Consider the following 23,918-nt stretch of genomic DNA (forward strand, 5'->3'; position numbering starts at 1 on the left):
GTGTGGTGAATGAATGAAGTTAAATCCAGCTGGTGACTGGTAACAAGTGGTGTTCCCCACGTGTCAGTACTGGGACCTGTCCTGTTTAATATCATTATTGATGACCTGGATGAGGAGATTGAGTGCACCTTCAGTAAGTTTGCAGACGACACTAAGTTAGGAGGAAGCGTCAACCTGCCTGGATTTAGAAAGGCCCTTCAGAAGAGTCTGGGCAGGCTGGATTACTGGGCTGAGGCGAAATGGAAGTAAGTTCACCAAGACCAAGTGCTGGGTCCTGCACTTGGGACACAAAACCACAGCCAGTGTGATAGGCTAGAGGCAGAGTGTCTGGAAGAGTGTGTAAAAGGAATGGATCTGGAGATGCTGGTCTACCCTTAGTGGAACACAAGCCAGCAATGTGTCCAGGTAGCCAACAAGGACAATGGCATTTTGGTTTGCTTGAATCAGGATGTCAACAGTTTATGGAAAGGTTTGGCCCAGTTCTGTGACTAATGGGGTAGGGGAAAAGGAAAGGGGAAAAGGGTAGGGAGATGGACCTAAAAATGAAAATGTAGCAACAATCTGAGGAGGAAAGCTAATTTACTAAATAAGATATTGGAACGCAAAATAATATAATACAATGTAATTAGAATTGAAGATAATAAATAAAATGATAGCGTCGAAAAACCAAAGGCCTTACTGTAATACTGAAGGCAAGATGGCTAGGGAGTGCACACACTGCTGGGATGAACTGAAAGGGAAAAAAAGCGAGGGATCTTGTGACTTGCCAAAAGTTTTATCATTCCCTCTGGACAGAAAACAGAAAAACACAAAGTAATGCAAAGTTCTCTGTGGTACATAGTTCTTCTCTTCTGAGACAGGTATACCTGGAACTATTGATGATCCATGGCACTGCAGTTAATGGAACTCCTATTGCACTACATTATGTTATGACATGGAATACCAGTAACAAAATATCATAAGTCCATGACACAGAAATAGTGCATCTAGTAGGAGCAAGGAAAGGATAACTCCTCTGTACTCAGCTCTGGTGAGACTGCACCTTGAGTACTGTGTTCAGTTTTGGGCTCCTCAGTATAAAAAAGGCATTGAGGCCCTGGAGCATGTTCAGAGAAGGGCAACAAAGCTGTTGAGGGTTCTGGAGCACAGGCCTTATGAGGTGTGGCTGAGAGGACTGGGATTGTTCAGCCTGGAGAAGAGAAGGCTCAAGGGAGATCTTATCACTCTCTACCTGGAAGGAGGTTGTGATGACGTAGGAGTCAGCCTCTTTTTCCACGTAACTAGTGATAGAACTAGAGGGAATGGCCTCAAGTTGTATCAGGGAGATTCAGGCTGGATGTTGGGAAAAAAAAAATTCTTTTCCAAAAGAGTAGTTTGGTACTAAAACATTTAGATGCTGTACTGAGGGACATGCTTTAGTGGGAAATATTGGTGACAGGTGGATGGCTGGACTATAGAAAGGAGGTCTTTTCCAACTTTCGTGGTTCTATGATTGCAGTGCTGACTAAGGTGAATGCTTGAATTTCCATGGTCGTGCCAGAGAAGTAGGCAACCTTTCTCTTGCAACGTGGTAATGCCAGGCCTCAGACCATTCTGAAGACCATGGGGCACATTGTCATTCTTGTCTAGATTGCCACCCCCACCCTATATTCTGTATTTGGTGCCTTCTGACTTCCAGCTGTTCAGACCATTGAAAGTCAGGCTGCATGGGCAACATTTTCCTAGCAATGGTACTGTCATAGCGACTGCAAAACAATGAACCACCTATGTTGGGGCAGATTTTGATGATCATGGCATGCAGTCTCTTGCTCATTTCTGGCAAAAATGCTTAGCTAATGGTGGTGACTATGCTGAAAAATAGCATTTTGTAGCTGAGAACTTGCTCTATTAAAGTGTGATTGTGCCTTTTGTTACCTGTTGTTTCCAAGGAAATAAATAGGAGGCACTACTTTCAGAGTGATCTACTATTTGAGAGTGTCCAAAAGTGGGCTACAAAGATGGAAAGTGCCTGAGGTCCTGTGATCTGTTTGTCCCAAGGTGGAGGAGGCTGTGTGGAGATCTCATGGTGGCATACATCCCCTTGTGAGTGGAGGAGAGTAGAGGGGCAGTGCTGAGTTCTGCTCTCTGGTGGCAGTGACTAGATCTGAGGGATTGGCAAGGAACTGCATTAGGGGAGGTCAAGTTGGGTTCTTCACTAGAGAGTGGTCAGGCTCTGGAACAGGTTCCCCCATGGCAATGGGTCACAGGGCCAAGCTGAGTTCAATCTCGAGGATAACGCTCTCAGATGTAAGGTCCTGTGTGGAGACAGAAGTTGGATTTGGTTATCCTTGTGGGTCTCTTCCAACCAAGGATCTTCAGTTATAACTTTAGAAAATCCTTATTTGTGACTGATTATAATTTTTAATGCAGAAATCTAGTTATCTCATATTTGAATCAAATACTATAAGCCTTGCTTCCTTTTTAGACATGATGAATGTTTAAGAGACCATCCTTTCAAATATTCTTCCCTCTCTGAAGTAAGATATAAAATAGAATTTAGGTGAATACTTTATTTTGACAATCGTAATTTGCTATCAATCAGAGACAATAATCCTAGGCTTTGCCATGGAGCATGCTTCACTAAGTATCTTTATTAGAGGTCTTGGAAGTATGTTGGTTTTTCTTCCTGTTTTTTTCTGTTTGGAATGTTGCTGGTATCCAGAGTTGCATGTCCCCAGTAGCTTCATATGGTGATGATAAAAGAAGTTAAGATGTCTCCCAGATGAGGAATGAACCACCATGTTTTTCCCTGGGATGGCGCCTTACTGCTGAAAATGACAGAGTTGAGGTGTCTTGAACTACTGCTATCTCCTGGAATATGGCAAAGTTGCCTATGGAGTAGCTTCCTGACTTTTTTTCCTGTGTTCTTTTACTTGATCACTCTTCAGATAAAGGGTTCAATTGGAGGCAAATTTTTCTCATTAGTTTTGCTTGTATCCTTTATATAAAGAGAAGGAAGGGGCATGCAGGTCTCTTAAGCCAGCTTACAGACAGCTGCAGACACTTGTCACTACTACTAAATCTCTTTTAGAAAATGGGGACTGTGGCCTCTCAGTAACTCGTCATTGTACTTTCTCCAGAGGAGGGGTAGTGGAGTGATTGGAGAGAATCAGTGTGCGTCTGAAGAAATTTTCAGTATCAGTCTGCATTTACCTCTGGAAAGAAGAGTGAAAGAAAGAGGGGTACATCAGGAGAGAGAAAGAAGTTATTGCTCTGTCCTATTGTGTAATTACAAATTATGCATCTCTACTTGTTCTTCTTTAGGCTTTAGCTCCTGAAGTAAAGTGAATTTTATGAAAATTTCAAAAACATTCAGAGTTTAAAAACATTTCTTGATAATTCTGAATAATGTGTAAGTGTTAGTCTAGGTGTTCTAGTTTAATTCCAACTAGAAAATTACATTTCCTTCAGAACGCAAATGCAAATAGATAAGTAACGTTTTTATTCCAATATAGTTACTACTCATCCTCTAATTTTATCTTCATGTTATAACATCCTTACTATTTATTTATTTATTTATTTTTGCTAACAAAAGAGAATGATCTCCTGACTTGCAATTTTATTATCTCTGGGTCCTACACTACTGCTGTAACTCCTATTTTAAAGGAAAATATATTTGCTTTTTTTTTTGATTACTTCATGTACCCTTCTACTACTGCAATTGTTGAAGAAGCTGCTAATGATAATACTAAACTAACAATGGGAAAAAAGTAGACATATAAAATTGTCGTTTCCAATGTAACTTGCTTTCAACATTTGTCATACACTGAGGTGGCATGAGACTCCACCCTCAAACAATTGTTTTGTTGCTTGCATCTAACAGATTGAATGGTCTTATTACTAAATACATTATTACAAGATAATAAATTTTGATCTTCTTTTTTTTCTCTTTCTGTAGTGAAAAGACAAAGTCTGAAAGTTCAGATCAATGCAACAGATGACACTGTTTGCATGAGGTATCTTCGACCAAGCCAAAACACCAAACTTGAAGGTTTTGTCCTGGGTTATGGAAGCAGCTTCTTCTCTAATCAGTATATTCCTTTACCTTCAGAAGGAAACACCTACATAAATGAACTTGGTAAAGTATTTTTCCTTTCCATGTTATCGTTATCAAGGTGTGGAAATAGACCAATGGAATTATGAACCTTTCTTAATTTATGTTTCTGTTGGGGTAATGCTTAGGCTTTTCTGAGTGTTTAAGGTTAGCTTCGGAAGAATTTAAGATAACATTGTTCCTTAAAAGACAAAAAATAAGTCCTTGGTTATTTGGAAGAGCTTGCTACTTGTAGGGGTTTTTTTTGTTTTTGTTTTTTTTTTTTTGTTGTTTGTTTTTTGAGGATATTCACTTGTGGGAATTTTTAATCCCAAAAGAATGATGTACTTTTTGACCGCATTACAGATGATATGTGAAAGTTTGCCTAAACCTGTGGTTATGTATGTTTATGTTTTTATCATAGAGAAGAAGAAGCAATAAAACAGTTTTACATATTGTGTGATTGATTCACTATACTGGAAGCATTTATATGAAAATGATGCATTTTCTTGTAGTAGATTGTTCTAGTTGTACATATTGCAGAATAATCTGTGCATTCTGTGTCAGAAGATACAAATGGAATTCCGTGAGTTGTTGTATGGAAGAGATTAAAATGCATCAAATGTTATATCTTGTTGATTAGGAGAGAAAAGAAAGACTAAATTAGGCTGTCCCTTTAACTCTGCATAATGTCAGTATCAATAGATAGCAAAACAGGAGAACTGGATCAGTTATATTTGTTTCATAAATCATAAAACATTGGTTTATTATTGACATTATAAAAAACATATGTCCAATATCTGAGAATTTTCTTATTGCTTTTTTAATCTTCCCTAGTCTGGAATTAATCCAGGTCTTTGTACTACCCTCATTGCAACATCAGTGACCTTAGTGTAAAGCAGAGTACAGAAAGCATGCATAAGCATAGAAATAACAGTTCCCTTGTTTTTATGTGGTAGATCGAGACAATTCTACTTGTATGCTCCAAGCTGAGAACTGTAAAATATGAAAGGATAAATAAGAAGTTAGACATAGAATAATTGCAGTAATAAAAAACTTCATCAGATCTCTCTAGCGAAGGTTGGCTTCTTACTTTTCATGAGTTGATATTTCTGGGATCTGTCTGTGTTTTTATCACCGGTGCGGTATTTGAGTTCATAAACATCACTTAAGCTGTATGAATCTAATGTATCCCATGTGCAACTTTCAAATCAGCTCAGTATAAATGATGAACTGGATTCTCTGTAGACGTAGGCATGAGTAATAGTTGCATAGTTGTATTGCAGGCATAGTGGAAGTTAGTATTTTTCACATACTTTGAGATCCGCAGAAAGAGGAAAAGTGAAAAAATAGTCATATGTAGATAGTTTGCACTTCACTTAATAACAACATTACTACCTAATGATTTGTGAAGCCACATAAATACATAAAGCAAAATGTCACCTGGAACATTCTTAGCAACCTTCACACTAACATTCAATGACAGGAACTGTAGACACCTTTATTTGGTTCTGCATTCTGTTGGAGTGGCTAGCTGCATGCATATTAAAGCTTACAGTTAAATAATCAATATCTTGAAGTAATGTACACTAAAGATAAGCGAGTCCATTATATATACTCATTTATTGAAACCAAAGCATTTTCTTTAGTGTATCTGAACAGAGAAAGGCACAAGTGATGATGAATAGCATCTTAATTATTTTAAAGGAGTTTAACATAAAAAATGTAATTCAATCATGCTAAAATTGTCAATGACTTTTCTTGTTACAGTAAACCTGATTGTAAGTTCTAAATGTCTAATAGCTAAAATGCAATCTTAATTGTAGTACTGATATAAGTACTAGCATTTCCAACTTGAAGAAAAGGTCATCTTTGAAAGGGAAGGAATGAAAGATGGTAACAGCAATAGGTATATACTTCAAGTTGCAAACATTTATTTAAAGCAACTAACAATACATTTGTTAAAAATATTGTTTTTGTTACAAGTTTTACAAGTGTTACACTATATGCTCAGTATATGTGTTCATGGGAATTTGGAAGCAGAGAGCACATTATTTTCCACTGTATTAATACTAAACAGCACATTAAACAGTAGCATTGTCTATGCTTTTGTATGCATACAGAACTTGAGCTAACAGAAGAAACATTTGTTGTGCTTTTGGCTCTGTTTTAGAGTGACATGCAACAGAGTTAAAGTAAAAAACAGTGGTGATTGTTAGCACCTCCCACAATTTCAGGGACCTGGTGCTGGCACAAGTTCCATTTACTGCAGGATGGTTCTTACTTTTAAAAACTTTGGATAGTTTTAATTCTGTCACACAGAGATGAGACAATGCTTTATATGGATGTTTGAAAAAAAAATAGTGGAACGGAAACACTAATATTTTCAGTATACTTTTCAAAGGTACAAGAACTCCTAGGTCATACTGTTGAAAAATCTTTGGTGACTTTTTCTGCTGCTGGAACATCTCAAGTGTTGAATTTGGTCTGGTAGTCTATCTTCAAATTAAAGCAAATATTTTTGTTGTTGTTGTTTGTTTGATTTTGTTGTAGGTGTTCATTTCTGTTCTAAATTTCAGTTGACAAATATTCTGTTCCATGTTTCGTATATTCTAGTCATTCAGGTGGCACTGTGCATTTTCCAAAGGGTGTGTTCCTGACGTTTTTCCCCACAACAGAACCAGCTAGGCTTATAGAAAGGTATTCACATTCATTCCAACAACTCTCTGTCCTCTCATGCTTCAGCTTATCCCACTTCTACAGAAAACAGATGGAATTTACAGGCTGCACAGAGCAGGGTTTGCTTACAGTTCTTTCTGAACAGTACTGAAGGAGTGAATCTCAAATGTGAAAAGATGTTGCGACCTGTTTAGACAAAGTACTATCACAATTTAAGACTGCTTTCTCTCCTGTCAGTTTTAGTAGCTCATAGAAAGAGAAGACCTTTCCCAGTAGATTTAGAGACTGAAGCTGACCACAACTTTAAATTTGGCTTAGTTGCTGAAATACAGAAATCAAAATTGGGTATTCGAGAACATTTGGTGGTTACAAGAAGGGATGTTTTCCCAGCAGAATGGGGAACATTACGATTTTGTGAGTGCATGACTACATCCAGGAGAATGGAATCCCTCTAGTCAGAAGAGGTTCTTGTCTTAATAGTATCAAAATTGTCAAGTGACGTGGTTTAGTGGGCAACACTGATGGTAGGTAGATGGTTGGACAAGATAATCTTTGAGATCTTTTCCAGCTTTGATGATTCTGATTCTTACGATTCTGCATTAGACATGATATCACTAAGATTTATTAATTTATGAAAGCAAAGATGTATGTTTTTATACTTAGAAAGAAATAAATGAGAATGTGATCTTTCATAGGGTTTACTTCCAGGAGAATTGCATGGCTTTGTAGAAAGTGTGACATCCGCTTACAGCTCTTCCACTAAAATATCCAACTCCTCACTCGAATGGTTCTTCTCTTAAAATAGGTGTTGTTGTTGTTTGTTTTGTTTTGTTATGTTATGTTTTGTTTTGTTTTTCTTTTGCATTCAATCATAAAATCATTAAGGTTGGAAAAGATCTCTCACAACATCTACTCCAACCGTCCGCCTACCATCTATGTTGCCCACTGAATCATGTTGCGTAGTGCTACATCTACATACTTTCTTGAACACCTCAAGGGATGGTAATTCAACACTTCCCTGGGCAACCCTTTCCAGCAACTGACCACTCTTTCAGAGGAGTTTTTCCTAGTATCCAACCTGAACATCCCCTAGTGCAACTTGAGGCCACTCCCTCTAGTTCTATTGCTTGTTTACTGTGAGAGGAGGCTGATCACCACCTTGTCCAACCTCCTTTCAAGGAGTTGCAGGAGACAATAAGGTCTCCCTTGCACTCTAGACTGAAGTCACAGCTCCCTCAGCCACTTCTCATAAGACCTGTGCTCCAGACCCCTCACCAGCTTCATTGTCCTTCTCTGAACAGTCTCCATGGCCTTGATGTCCTTCCTGTAGCTAAAACTAAAACCCAAAACTGACCCAAAACTGAACACAGTATTCAAGAGTGACAATCACCTCCTTGCTCCTGCTGGCTCTTTTATTTCTGATGTAAGCCAGGATGCCATTGGTTTGTTTGTCTGTGTGGACACGTTGCTGGCTCATGTTCAGCTGAGCATTGACCAACATCCCAAGGGTCCATTTACTCTGCAACAGTCTTCCAACCACTCTGCCCCAAGACTGTAGCATTGCCTGAAATTGCTGTAGCCAAAATGTAGGAACTGGCACTTGGACTTACTGAACTTCATCCCATTAAACTACATTGCAACTAAACTAATAACTGAGCCAGCAATTGTGTAACATTATCCATGAATCGGGAACTGCCTGCAGATAGCATGTAAAAAAGAAAAGAGTTCTGTTGGATTTCCTGAACCTTTAATGAGCTCATGCTGGCAATAAATGCTTGAGCAGCTTTATGCATTGCTAGACAGCTCAGTTTGAATTAATGTGAAGTGTAAATGACAATGATGAGGTAGAATTAAAGTTTGATGCAAAGAAGTATCAAGTGCAAGGTGTGTTTTCTTTGGTGCTGGTGATACTTTATAAGCTTCCATGATAGCAAATGATACTGCTGTAGGTCAACGAAGCTAACCGGATGATGTCAAAAGATATCAAAATTTAAATTCAGATAGACAAATAAGTAAGGTGAAAAGAACCATCCAAATATTCTCAGCTTTTTATATACTTCCATCTAAATCTCTTAAGTCTTCACAACTCACAAATATTTTCTTGAGATTTTTGCACTAGTTTGATCTAACATGGTTAGGAAGATAACAAAGTCAATCTCCATGAGTATTTTGTTACTGTTGGAAGAACCTGTAAAATTGGATGGAGAGAAGGAAATTTTGTAAGAATGGACAGCAATTAGCTGAAAGAAGTGAACAAAATGCATTCAAAGAATCATTCTTTGTTTGGTCTTTCCTTTACTTTAAGCAGTCTGTGAAGTGATGAGAAGAATGTGCTGGCAATTCTTCTTTGTAGCAAATGTAGTAAGTTGTGCTAGAAATTTGCATACAAAAAAGGGAAGAATTCCAGTATCTCCTTGAACACATTTTAAGAAGTGTAATTCAGGGATGTGTGCTTGAGCAGTACTTAGAGAAAAGATCTTGCTGTACATCTTCTTCTCATATATGCTAATGGCTACAAATATGCAGATGTTTTAGCCACATGCTTTTTGAGATGTGGCACACACCTGAATTAATGCTTACTTAATTTGACATCTAGTAATATTAACAACAAAAATCCAAGCCACAGATTCTTATTTCTCGTGTCAGCTGCACCCACTGGATATGAGCAGCTGCACCCTGAGCTGGACAAACATACTGACTGATGGACTTTTACAAGCCTCTTTATCCTTTCTCTTTTTTCTTTTTTCTTTTTTTTTTTCCCTATGCTTGCTGCACCATGGTATGCTTTGATCCTTTGATTTGTCTGCCTCTCTCCTTTCCCCTTAATATCCCATAGTCAATCTTTGGCAAGCCTTAACATCATATTATTGATAACATCCTGAAGGTAAAAACAGCTGGGTCTGCTGGTATATGGATTTCAAAGCCACACTATAACGTTTCATATTAAAATTTATTCTGTGTTTGTTAGCCAATCTTTTCTAATGTTTTGCTTTCAACTGCATTTCCGTGTTGTCTGAACCATTAACTGAATGAAAAAGTGTATGGCTGAAATCATGCATGTTTGGACATAAGCAGAATTGGGTAGCATTTTGCAATGCATGTTAGTTGCCTGCTGTCACTGGTTTGAAAGCATAGCTCACAGCATATAGAATTGTTATATTAGTTTGTATTAGTGTTGTGTTTTTGTTATATTCCTCAAGGCTAGTTGTCTCTTCAGGCTATTCATGTGCGTAACAAAGTTTATTTAATAGTTTTGTATCATGAATATCACAGAATCTTAGTCAAACCAATCGCTTTTTCTTCTATAATGTTGCCAAAGTGCTGGTTGAATTCTATCAACTTAGCAGTCTTCAAAATGTTTATTTTGTAGTAAATTGAAGACATACTGTTACATGTAGTGTGCCTGCGTGTCTTTCAGGCTGTCCAAAAGAAAAAGTACTGAGTCAGTAGAGTTGTTCAGATAAGTATTTTGTCTAACTGGTGATGGTTGATTGAGCTGTAATAGCTGTGGTGCTTAAAAGAAGTGAGATGAATTTAAGAATATGTAATGAATGCATATGCAAATGTGTTCTGTGTGTACGGAATGCCATAGATACAATTCCTAGTGCTTTATAAATCCAGGTGCTTCTATTCTGTGAGCATGATCCCCTCTTGCTTCAGAGGTCATTTGTTTGAGTGTATGTGATGGTGTGAGTGTAGCATTTTGCTCCAAACTGGCTCTGTTTTATTCAGCTGTGAGTATTTAAACTTGAAAGAGCAGTACTGATGACATACCGGAGCCACCCAAATGAAGTATCAAAACAATATTTTACTTTTTTTACATGGAGAATTATAACACTTAGAATTAAGCATGGACTTGTGGACTAGAAATCATCTAGCACATCTGGTAATTTTCCTACTGAAGACTTAAACCTGTCACTGTTTGGACTTTTGATCTGCAGCTTCAAGGGGTTTGTACAGAAACAGTTGCATGCCAGCTGAAATAAGCTGTTATCCATGGTGTTCTTCGCCCCAACCTTAATAATGGGGGCTAAATAGGTTCAAATAAACAGATCTCTAATGTTCTTCTTTCAGTATCAACTCGTACTGGCTAATCAAGAAGGCATTAAACAGAAGGAATCTTGAAGATTTTTGTATTGAATTTGTAAATATATTTCAACTTGTTGAAGTTCATGTAGTTCTGAAAAGATTTATCACTTAGAATACTTTGGATTCTTACAAGATCATACACGTGTTTACTGTATTCTAGATTAATATTTTTGCAAACTTTGTGAACTTGTAATTTGTGAGGTTTCAAGATGATGGTCAAAACTAATGATGTTGTATGTTGGTAACTCTGAAAGTAGTGCCTCCTATTTATTTTCTTGAAATGGCAACAGCTACAGAGAACTCAATGACACTATTTGATAGAGGGAATTTCAGCTATGAAACACTATTTTTCAGCATTGATCACCGCCATTAGTTTTTCTTTTCCCAGCAATGAATGAGAGACAGCATGATGCGTTCATAAATATCTGCATCAATGGAAGTGAACGCACTCTTTCATATCTTCTACAATAATCTTGTTGCTATGAATATGTTGTATTAATATGTACTCATCTTTCATTGGTAGAATACATGGAATTCAGAAGGTACCAAGATTGGCAGTGTGTTTCATGGTCTTCAAAATGGTCTGGCACCCAGTTAGTTATCATGTTGAAGTGAAAAGCTGTCTTCTCTGGCCTGACTGAAAATTTGAGCCTTCAGTTTAGTGTTGCACTGTGGTCATCAGATTTGGTGGTTTGTTGCAGTTCCAGGAAATCTGGAAAAATTGTTCTTTTCCAGTCCTCAAAGCTGGTGCATATCACTAATACCCACTAGGGCTGCATCTTGAACATTTTCTTCCACAGAGAATTTGCATGTTGTCACTCTGTGGAATACTGTTTCTACTCTGGCCTGTAGTGTTGACACAGGCAATGATGGTAATGATGCAATCCAGGAAACTGTTGCCTTCAGCCTGTATTGGCTCAAAAGGTCCTGACAAACTTGCATACAGTGTTCTTTCTGTTCCAGTGTGAGAATTTATGGGACTCGCTTGGTGAAAACTTTGCTATATTCCAAGATTGCCACCATTGATACGTCATAACCTATTAATTCATGTGGATGAGCTGACCAAGACACTCTACACTTCATGGATGAGGCAGCTGTACATGGCTATACAGAGAATGGCTTGTCTTCACATCACTGTCACCTAGCTGAAACACACTACCCACTGCCTCACTGTGCTTACATCCTCTGTTTGGTCTCCATCAACTTTCAGCACTGATGAATGTCAATAGGTGCCATTTGTTCTGCATGGAGAAATTCAATGACACACCTTTGTTTTATTTGCACTTCCACATTCGACATCTGGCCTCACTGTTGCCATCTGTCACATGGCAACAAAATGTAGGGGAATATAGGTGGGAAGATTCAATCTCTACTGCCATACCACCATCATCCACCTCTGATGTTGTGGGCCAATGTAATAAAACAGGAGGTGTTTACTTCAGAGCAGTCCTCGTAGTCATGTTGTTTATTTTAAAACATTTTAAAAAATAATTTTAAAATATAAACTGACAAATATAACATTTCTATTTAAAAACAGTTTGAGGTTTCATTTATTTCTAGCTTCAGATCTTACTACACTAAGTTTCTAAGTAATTTTATATATTCTTGTAGAATTTTATGCCTCTATAAATATTTATTTTATTTTTATTTGAAGGGATAATTGCACTTTAGAGTTCCTCTCTCTCCGTTGTTTATTTTTTTCTTGAACACACTCTTTTATCCACACTGTTCTGAGCAGTTGCTTACAACACCTTTGTTATGTGTATTTGGGGTACAATTGAAACCCATTGAAAAAACAATAATTGAAATACATATCTGGCATGGGTTACCAGAGATTTACGCTCAGAATAAAAAAAAAAGTCAAGTTACTTTTTTCCATGTGTCTTCACATCATCCAAACTGCATTAGATATCTTTCTAATGTGTCAGAGTTTGTGTAAAAGTTGGTTTACTTCATTTCATATGAAGTATTTCCAGAAGATTTCCAGTTTCACAACTGACGCCCAGACAACAGCAACTCTGCATGTGCCCTTTAGAGTGGCTGAAATTCTGTTGTACATAAAAGGAAACTTAGGTTATTCTGTTAAGATAGAATCCAAATATGAAAGTTCTTATCTTTGGCAGGGTTTTGTGTCTTTTATGGCTATGTAATGTGATCTATTCTGGTAGCTTTTTTGCAACAAAGTAGATTAATGTTTTATGGGAAGTGATGCAAATGAGGTTAATCTGGAGTTAATATGGAGATTGTTTCAGGCAAGGTTTAAAGATACTTCACAAGGTTTTTTTGTTTGTTTGTTTGTTTTCCTGCGAGACATAGCACAAGTTTTAAAATTATAATAAATATAAATGTCAGAAGGTATCGAAGATGTGTTTTATCTCTGTTCTCTGAGATGAGCTTACTCAGTAAGGAAATTATTTAACTATTGCTTGCCTGTTGCGTGCAACTTTTGGTTTTTTTTTACTGTAACTACCCAGATATTCGGTCCAACTCAGTCCTTTGTTACTTTTGTACAAATTTAGTCTCTTGCTCTTAGATGTTTGTAATAAATTTATGTCCATTGAGAGTATCCAAAACTGTCCAAGCATTTCACATTTACATTTCACAGTATGTCTCTGGTAAAATACTTATATAGCAGGTCTATAACTGATGTGAATACTGCATGAAATTTGTCAGATGTCATCGTTCCCTGCAACCAAACAGCCATGCAGATCTTGAATAATTTAATATTAGTTTATGGGAGTATACTATGCTAGATGGCTAACATATTTTGCTTACTCTTTTTACAATTAGCCAGCTCTTTATTCGTAAACTGCTTTCAATAGGAAAATTAGGATGTGCAATCAGAAACAATATACAAATTTTAAAAGACATTATCAATAGTAAGGAATATGATGTTAAAGAAATGGTTCTAAAAGCCTAAAAATAAAATATGATGCAGGATGTGTCAATAAAACATGGACAGAATTTTAACATCATAAGAAAATATGCTACTAGTTAACGATGGAGACTATTTTGAAGGGGATAATTTTGTAGCTAAGCACTAGTAGAAAAGATGTTTGACCATATCTGAACCATTAGCCTAAGAAAGATATGAGGCCAAGAAAGTCCTCATACTATGGCAGCATCAACAGCCACTACAGGGATCTAGTTATACTGAAGTGATGGGAGCAGTAGAAAAGAACCTTTCCCCACCGGTTACTGCTTTCATTTAGAATGTAAATATATTTAAGAAGTAGGATGCAATATCCTAGCAGAATTTCTTAGTTTCGATAGAATACTCTTAGGAATATTTCATGGATATAATTGCACCATTCAGTAGGTCATCAAAATCCCACTGATGTGTTTCATTTTGGTTGCAAACGTGTTTGGTTTTGAGATAGGGAAGGTTGAAAGTAGCTTGCAGATGGCAGCTGCCTGAGGAGTTCTCAAGTTTTTCCTGTTCATCTAAGCTTTCCTTCTCCCTTGCTTTCTAAATAACATCCAGGCTGAAAGGTTACATGTATGCCCTGACAAATTCACAAATCTTTTAACTCTTGGTCAAAAAGAATGGCAAAATCTTTGCCATGTGTTATTCTTCCTAGTGGCTGGAATATTTCTGAATGATTTGTGAGTAAACCTTAAAGAAAATGTGCCTAATGGCCCCTAAAATCAGATAACATATCAAATCTTCACTGGTTATTGGGCTTTTTCTTTATGAATTATAGGTTAACTCCTTTTCTCAAATTAATGTTAAATCTGCATTAATCTTTCTTCATTCACAGATGCAGAGCCACGGTATTTGGTTTCTGTGAGACCAGCGCGTGTTTCAAATAACAAGAAATCTTGTTCAGGTATTTGAGCACTACAACATCTCCTTCTTCAAATAGTTTTGACGAAGACAGTATACTATTTATTAGGTTTCTCTGAAAACATACCTGTAACTGTAGGTGTCTTACTGAGATGCATGAACTCCATGCATGGGAAGGCGAAATGCAGACCAGTACTTCCCAGACAGTAGTTAGTTATGAATGTGGTGCTGAAAACATGGAAGTTGTACAATACCTGAAGACAGTTCTTGTAAAAAGGTCTACAAATGAGAATTGATATTTAGAGTATTACAGTAAAAATTTCACTTAAGAAGTTTAAATGCACCTGCATGCATTAGTTGAAAGTACAGATCAGACTTCATTGAGTTTGTTAAGTGAACAGATATTAGGGATCAAAAGTCATGAAAAGAAACTTAGTCAGATCAGTTTCAGTGTCTTAACCTTTTGGGGAACTTGTGGTCATGTGTATATTTTGAGGAGGTACAGATCAATTAGATCTTTCAAGTATGAAAACTGATACAACAAATATATGAATTTCCTTTCATTCATCCTCTTTCATACAACTATGGTTCTGACTGCGCTTGTAGCAGTCCATAAATGTCAGATCCAACATATTTGCTCTGATCATTTCTTCATTTCCAACTATTTGTTGGAAAATCTTACCTCTACTTCTGGAAGTATTTAAAAGCTTTTAAACATCTTGTAAATGAAGTTATTTTTCCCCACGAGGGACAGTTGTGCTTCTTCATTCAGAGCAAATTTAATCTAAGAATCACTCAAAATGTAAGCATTTTAAATTTAGGACATGGTTAAAAAACAAAAACGTCCCAGATACAGACACCAATTCAGATCTACCTACAATTGAAAACAGCACATTTTATATTGGTATTATTTTACTCTTGATAGAAAGTGGTCTTCATAGTATAGATTATCTGTGGTGTTAATAGGAAACTTGCCAAGAAGACTCTTCTTATCTGTCACACAGAAGGAGCAACTTCCTAATAACATGAATTATGTTTATACTAATCGTTCAAAAAGCAAACATAAGTTTTCGTGGTCTAAAAAAATGAGAAATAAAGAAAACTTGCAACAAAGCAAAACTTATAAAGTTTTGTAAATTAATCTTTCTTGACCACAAAATAAGGTTGATAAAAATTCTGTGTAAGTTCAGAGAGGACCTAAAAAAACCCTCTTTCTGTTGCTTCTGCAGCTTGATTGTGTGTCTGATACCTGTTTGTTTTAACCAAACTTCTAATTTCTATTCCTGTTGATTTATAGATGTATCCTCCCTTCCTTTCTGCAAACTTCATACTGCACTTTTTTACTCTATTCATGCTCAGTAAGCTTCAGAAAAGGAGAAGCCTCTTTCTTTCAGGTATTTTTCTTGCTTCAGTGAGAAGTCAATCAACAGATCAGAAGCACTCTCCATCCCCATTTTTAAACAGTATTTTAGAAATGATGAGGGAGAGCAGTTGAAGGCTTCCCTTGAAATTTAGAAGAGAAGTAGGTTTTCATTTACTTGACTTTCCAACTGCCAAAAACTTTCACCTACACAATGCAAGAGAAACTAACTTGTAATTGGAATTGCATCTTTCTTATCTAGGTCGGAACAAGAATCAAAAGCCTCTGCAGCTGGTAGTTGGCACTCTCACCCCAACCTCTGTTTTCCTCTCTTGGGGCATCCTAGTCAACCCTCAGCATGACTGGACAGCAACAAGTAACTGTGCTAGTGACAGGTAAAATAACAGAAAACAGCTTTTGTAATGATACTGTTTTAATTCAACATTCAACCTTGAAGCTGTGCAGGTTGTTAACCAGTGAAGCTGAAGAAAAGTGACTGTAAATTAAAACACTGCATTAGTTCTGAGTGTGAAATATGTTTTCTTCTCAACTTAAATTAGTGCTTAGCAAGCCTTTACCTGTCTTGATAGTAAACTGTCAGGTGCCTATGTGCTGAAGTACACATCTTACTGTTTTACCACTGATCCTTTATTCTTCAAGCAGTCTCTACCTTTGCTTGTATTTGAATAAAATGGAAGAAATGTTGTTGAATGACAGAAGGTATGCTGATTTAACTTGCACAAATAGAAGTAAAATATGGCTTTTGTTGTGCTTTAATAGGGGAATGGCACCTTGTTTTATTACTGTTTGATTTTTACTTCCTATATTTTGTCCTATCACTTACCTACTTTTCTGCTGTTTCGATTAGTATACAGCTTTCATTACTTTTCTATTTTAAGTAGAAGTTCTCTTATGTTACAATATTTGTTTTGTTGTAATTTTTAAATGAATGTATAGAAAATGTGGAATTCAGGAAGACTTCCAAAGTAGGAGTGTTAAGAAAATCACAATGATAGTTAGCTTCCAAGAGTATTTTTGCATTTTTGAAAACTTTTAGCAGTTGATAGCATTTATTTGCAAGTACTCTTAAAATTGTTAATTTTTATGTTTTCCCTGTGATTTTAGTATTCTTTTTATATTCTTCCTTTTATAACAAAAGAGTTTTTTGGCCTTCATTGAGCTCCATTCAACTAAGCAGTGTTGTGTAAAACAAAGAAAAAAATTAATGAACCGCATTAAGAATGCATCTATATTTAGTTTGCAAGCATCATCATTTTTCTCTTTATTAGAATCATGGAATCAAAGAATATCCTGTGTTGGAAAAGAAATCATCAAATTCAACTCCTGGCTCCCCATAGGACCACCCAAAATTCAAACTTTATGTTTGAGAGCATTGTCCAAACACTTCTTGAGTTCTGTCAAGGCTGTGATACAGGGGTAGCATGCATCCATGACTATCCCTAGGTGACCCCTCCAACCTAGACAGACCTTCATCCACACTATCATTTGCCTGCCCATCAAGTTCCAGATCCTCATACCTGATGTATAAGGGGATTTGTGTGGGTGACATATGCAGGAAATGAATTTGCATGCTGCTCTGAGCAGAAACCTTCTTCCATTCCCCTATCCTTTAGGTCCCCTCCTTCTGCCTTGCAGCAGAGGGCAAGAGATCCTTTATGTCTTCATTGTGGCTGGCTGACATATCCATACTGGGGATGGCAGAGCACAATTCTGCCAGTCCGTCTCCTCCTTCAATTCCCCGTTTTATTTCAGCTTGCCCACTTCCTCCTGAAACTGTCTCTTCATTCAGGCTGAGCAGTTCTCCTCCCTAAGCTCTCATCCTGCAGGTGTGCTCACTGCTGCTGAAAGAAAATGTGAGCATACCCTAAAACGAGAGGCCTGTCCTAGGTGACTACCATATACCCTAAGAAAAAATCTCTGGATAGCTGTGTCAGTTGCTGTGGATTGAAAGGCCAGAGGGGACTCAGAGGGCATGGCTTCTTTCCTGGTAGATACCATGACAGGAGCTCTCTTCAAATAGGTGACAAGTACAATTGGAAGCAACAGAGTGTGACACAGCCTTCCCTCTGCTGCCATTGCTCCTAGCCAGCCTCTCTCTGAGTGCTGCCAGGTCCCAGTGTATGTCTGAGCTCTCCTGGGGTCTCCCCACCATAAATCCATAATCCATACCATGCTCCTGTACCCATTCTGTGATATTGAGAAGAAATCTTTTTCCTTTCAGTTTTTTAGTTCATCTATATAGTTCACTCTGAAAGTAATGCCAGTAATGACTCCTATTTATTTTCTTGAAAACAACAACAGATTCAGACTACTATTTGATAAAGTGAATTCTCCTCTACAAAACAGTTTTTCAGAATAATCATCACCATTAGCTATGCATTTTTTCCAGTGATAAACAAAAGCTGGAATGCCATGCTTGTAAAAAATTGCATTACCAGAAGTGACCCACTGTTTCACAGCTGTATGACAGCATCATTGTTAGGAATAGGAAAACATTGCTCACATGATGCATCTTTAATTGGCTCGAACACATAGAATTCAGAAGGCACCAAATTCAGACTATACCGTTGTTGTAGTAGAACAGTCCTGCCAAGATTGGCAATGTACTCTGTGGTCTTCAAAATAATCTGGGGCCTGGCATTATCATGTTACAGAAGAAAGGTTGTCTTCTTCTCTGGTCTGACTCTGGAAGTTTGAGCCTTCAGCTTACTTAGTGTCACAATATAGAGCTCAGAGTTGATTGTTTATCCAGGTTCCAGGAAATCCAGAAGAATTGCCCCTTTCCTAAAGCATGCAACAAAATCAGTCTTGGTGTGTGACAGTATTTTCCACAATTGGTCCTTGTCATGGTTTGTGTTTTAATAACGGGGTAGAGATTTCCCTGTGTTTCCTTTCATGTATATTCTACTCTGGGAGTGCTCATCTGTAAATTTTGCAATAGGAAGTTTATGCATTTACAGTGTTTTATTGGCATATTAAGTCATTTTAATCTGGACCTTAAAATTTAATAAATTTTTCAGTGTACAGAAATTGTTTTTGACTGTTTGGTTAAGGTCCATTCCTTTACAAACTTATATTTTCCACAGAATATCTGTTTTGTATCTTACAACTCAGACTCCTTTTTTGTTGTTGTTGTTTCTGAGTTATTCTCAAGGCTTGTTTTGAATTTGCTTTTTTTTTTTTTTCCTGTCCTTTATTTTCTTCTCCAGAAGCCACTATAGAAGTGTAGGAATATACAGAATATACAGTCAGATGGAATCATCCTTTTTCAGTGTAAGATTGATGTTCTACAGTAAGAGCAACAAATTTCAGTAATACTTGGATTAAAGAATTGCAGAACATCTCTGATATTTACAAAACAAATGGACAAAAACACAGAAAACCACACTCTAATTTGTCAATAATAATTTGTATATTGAAAAGGAGACTAGCAAACAGTAGAGTTCATAACTCAGCATTTATGTTGTATTGTTTTATTCTGGTTAGTATTGCAGTCATACTTTTTCAGGGTGGCGCTGCTTGATTTAATTGAGCAATTTCTATGGAAGTGCTTTTTAATTTAATTATCCATTAATATTCATTGCATTGACTTTAACTGCAGAAAGTAATGTCTTAGTTTACTTTCTTGTTAAAAATGTGAGCAATACATTATGGAAACACTGGATGAGAAATGTATTATGTAAATGTCAACTATTACTTTTTTTTCCCTTGTGAATATTTTTGGACTAGCTTAAGGGGTAACACCTTACCCCAAAGAGATGTAGAAGTTTCTGAGAAGTTTGTTGAGGTTCACTAGTAAATAAGACTCATGAATCTACTCAGTTGACTTATTCCAGCATATGTCAGAATTGCAGAAACTGCTTGTAAAATAAGCTTCTAGTTTCTGCTCAGAATCACGTGTGGATGTTCATAACTCATGAAACTGTTCTTTTGACTTCTATATACTCCTGGTGATGTTGGGAGTATGTATGTATCTGGGAAATGATGAGGCTCATGTTATATTTTCTTGGAAGATAGCTGGCTTTTCAGATATTTGATAACCTTAAGGGACGTAAAAGAACAAGAACAATAGTTAGTAGAGGTCATTTTAGTAATTACTAACAAAAATGATTGCAGTTTTCTTTCTGAAGAAAAACTTGTTTTTGTTGAGCAGGTTCTACACCGTTCGCTACAGAGAAAAGGATAAAGACAAGAAATGGGTTTTTCAACTCTGCCCAGTTACAGAGACAGTGGTGGATAATCTGAAGCCAAACACACTTTATGAGTTTGGAGTTAAAGACAACATGGAGGATAGCATATGGAGCAAGACTTTCAATCATAAGACAGTTATGTCTAGTAAGTATTTTGTAATCATTATCTAATAGATAATAAATTTGACAGCATTTTTTCCTCTGCTGTAGTAGAAATTAAACTACTGATCAGTTTTTCATTGTTTTAATGCCATCTGTATGCCCCTAACAAATTCCTTTAGAAGTTGGTAAAGTAGAAATAGTATGTTTTTGAAAAACTGTTATCAACTTTGAAAGATGTTCTCATCTAATTGTGAATGATAGAGGATCTGTTGCAGTTTGGTAGAAGTGTTACAAACATAAAGTGTTGCCTACCTATTTATACATCTGACTGGATTCCAAGGGTTTTTTTTTGTTTGTTTGTTTTTGGAGGGGGGGGGCGGTCTAGAATAGTGAGATCTTTACTAATCTGATTTGATAGAAAGTATTATTCTTGCTTGAGTCTTCTGCTTATGAATTCAAGCTGATTACAAGCTAGAAAGGGCTTGTCCTATCCAATGTACATTAAAATGGCCCCCTTACATTTCTGCAGAAAAGTTGAGAGTAAATTTTCAGTCAAGGAATTATATAAATTGTGTTCAGAGGAAACATACTCTCTAATGTGCGCCTTTGTTTGGGTCTTTCTGGAAACAGGATATGGTATTTCTGGATGTTCACTCTATTATAGTTCAAGCATTTTATGCAAAGTCCTAGGGAAGTGCAGGCAAAGTAACATCAAATTAACCATTGAAGAAACATGTACCGTTCAAAGGATCGCTGCTGTCAATGGAAGAATTATGAAGCAGTCAAGTCTTCCTCCTTTTAAATGAAAAATGAGATGAAGTCTATCACCTCAAAAGAGATTTAACAGACTTTTTCCAATCTGAGTTTTCCTCAGGAATTCAATTAAATATATTTCTGAGCATGATGTTTGTCAGAAGATGCTTCTAAATCCTAACCTCACTATTTATAGCTTCCTTGAGACAGAAAGAACAGAAATTCTCATAAAAGAGCCTTATTCATGTGAGATTTCCACCTGAAATTTTATTTTGACTGCAGTTTCATGTTGCAGGCAAGATACTTAACTCAGTATAATGAGGATAATGGAGCAGAGCCATGGGTACAAAAGCCCTCATACTGTAGAATCAACAACTTATCTGGCCTTCAGCATAAAATAGAAAGCTGTAACTTTGAGGTACCTGCCCAGTGCCTGTAGAGTCATTTTGGGAATCCAGAACAATGTTATCATTATACCATGAGCTTAATGTGGACTCTTTTTCCATACCTGCCTCACAAAAATTGCTCTGCTTCAGAGCACTAAAGAAAGCTTAATAAATGTCTGTTTTGACAAGGAATTTATAGAGCAGGTGCTGAAATATATTTGAACATTTAATAGAGGGAATGAAGAGTGAGTAGTGCATATAGTTTAATAATGTGTTGAAGACTATGGTTAAAATATGTTCGTGTTGTATTAGGTGATAAAAAGCACGTTACAGACAACAACTAGTATCAGTAGATTTGCTGTTTATATTGAAAGTTTTTCTAACTATGGTTTCTTATGAACATCACATTTTTTAACCTGCCAGAAGAATCATTCTCGTCAGTTAGGGAGGCACACTTGAGTTGAGTTGAAAGATATGTTTTGTAAGAATTTGTATACTTTTTAGGTGAGATTTCTTTTTTTCTGGAGTGCAGTCAGTAGGTGCTTCTGCAGCACCTAAACATGGAGGTTTTGCTGTTACCCTGAATGTCTACACTATGGTTTGTTGGTACAGGCACTTTCTGTTACATATCTGAGGTACTCGATTTCAGCAAATTTTAATGTTCTAATCAGAAAGCTGGCGGCATATTTTAGATTCAAGACCTTCATGTTGCAGTTCATAGTTGGTAGATGGAAAAATTTTGAGTAGTAAATAAAGTGAACATTGTAAATTTGCTACCGTCTGTCAAACGTTTACTGATCAGCACAAATGGCCACTTCTTTTCTGTTTTATCTTAGACTATCTTGCAGCCACTCAAAGTCTTCTCATATATTAAAGAACATATCCTTCACCATATAAGTGCTTTTCTCACTAAAGAATATATCTTATTATAAATAGGAATTACTGCTGCATGTTCCTGTATTTGTTGAATCTGCAGGCCAAATTTTTATTATATCTTAAACATGTTGAGAGAGTTTGGGAAGATAATCTTTTTTTGATTCATGATTTGAGAATGACATAAAAAGCATGGCAAATGTTCAACAGTTATTGAATCAAAATTTACCAGAAGAGATGAAAGTTGATTATTTCTGACCATCTTAACATGATTTTGTCATGAAATCATTGTGAAATAATAGTCTTCAGGCCAGCAGTAGATCCTGTTCCTAACAAATTTAAGCACTTTGAAACGTTTTGCATGATAGCATGTCTACTTAAATGCCTCTTAACTTTTATTTCTGTTGATATTTTTTCTATTGCTTATTCATTTTTGATAGATTTGTGAAGAAACATTATATTCCCTTGATTTTTGTTTATTGGTCTGTTGACTCAAAGGGAGCAGAACAATGCAAAGGCAGAATATGTAGATTATTTTTGAAGCACTGGGTTAGAATATAAGAGATGAGGGAAAGAGACTCTTTTTCTCTTGTATATTTATATCTTCATCACAGGAAGCTTCTAATTCTAACAATTTAAGAAAAAAAGACAATGTGAAAAAGTTTAGCAATTTAGACCATGAGTTACTTTGGTCACATATTGAGACAAAGGAAAACACATCAGATCCAAAGAGAAGTTACATATTTGCTCTACGTTGCTAGTGCTGAGCATATACTTCTTTTGGAGGGGTGCACTTAAAATCTAAACTACTGAAGAGTTTACAATATGCTACTTTAAACCATTAATACCAACCTGACAGACTGTATGCAGAAATTCTTCCTCTTTCAAGTCTCTTCCGTGCATATTGGTGGTGTTGGTTATTTTAAAATCTGTCTTCTCCATAGAGAGCCCCAAAGACAATTTAGGCTTTCTTACTTCTTATTAAAACATTTCATCCTTGTCCAAATATGACTAAGAGACTTTGCAGATGAATTAATTAATAAAAAAATCTGGGAAAAATGAGAGTGAACTAAAGAGTTATGGGGTATATTTTCATGCATTTAAAATAATTTCATAAATTTTAATTAATTTCTCAGCTATTGAAAAATCCAGATAAACTTAATTTGCTTTCCTTGGAGAAAACAAAATATGATAATGTGTATTTGTTTTTTCTCTCTCTTTTAAATCAGATAAAAAAGTAAACGGACAACTCCAGAATATGTACAAATTGGTGCCGAATGCCCAGTCACAGGTAAGCAAAAACAGTATTCTTTTTAATATTAGTTTTGTATTTAGTATGGTCAAATTTTTGCTTCTCCGTTACAATAAATTGAGAAAGTGCTTATGGCCACAGATATCAATATGAAAACCTGTTAAATCTTGAAGTTGATAACTGTGTGCAGAAATATTTAAAAGTGTATTGATAGAATCGTTAAGAATGATAGCTGAGTTGATTAGAGCTAACGATACTGGTTTAACATAAAGAAAACTGATTTTTTCAGTACATAGATTCTCAGTATTAAAATTTGCTTTCCACTTGTAGCAGTCAGGTTTGTTAATCCGTGAT

At 36.3% G+C, this 23,918-nt stretch overlaps 1 protein-coding gene across 1 annotated transcript in view; it reads left to right on the forward strand.

Annotated features, from left to right (window-relative positions):
- The window catches only part of ABI3BP (ABI family member 3 binding protein), a 130,243-nt gene that overhangs the window by 20,108 nt on the left and 86,217 nt on the right, over positions 1-23,918 (forward strand). The window contains exons 2-6 of the mRNA XM_065742019.1: positions 3,938-4,117; positions 14,602-14,670; positions 16,250-16,382; positions 20,162-20,343; positions 23,542-23,603. Of these exons, the coding sequence (XP_065598091.1) occupies positions 3,938-4,117; positions 14,602-14,670; positions 16,250-16,382; positions 20,162-20,343; positions 23,542-23,603 (626 nt within the window). The remainder of the gene's footprint in view (positions 1-3,937; positions 4,118-14,601; positions 14,671-16,249; positions 16,383-20,161; positions 20,344-23,541; positions 23,604-23,918) is intronic.

Source organism: Cyrtonyx montezumae, unplaced genomic scaffold, assembly GCF_038088225.1.
Source record: "Cyrtonyx montezumae isolate F1298 unplaced genomic scaffold, pur_monq_1.0 scaffold_3, whole genome shotgun sequence".
NCBI classification, from domain to species: domain Eukaryota; kingdom Metazoa; phylum Chordata; class Aves; order Galliformes; family Odontophoridae; genus Cyrtonyx; species Cyrtonyx montezumae.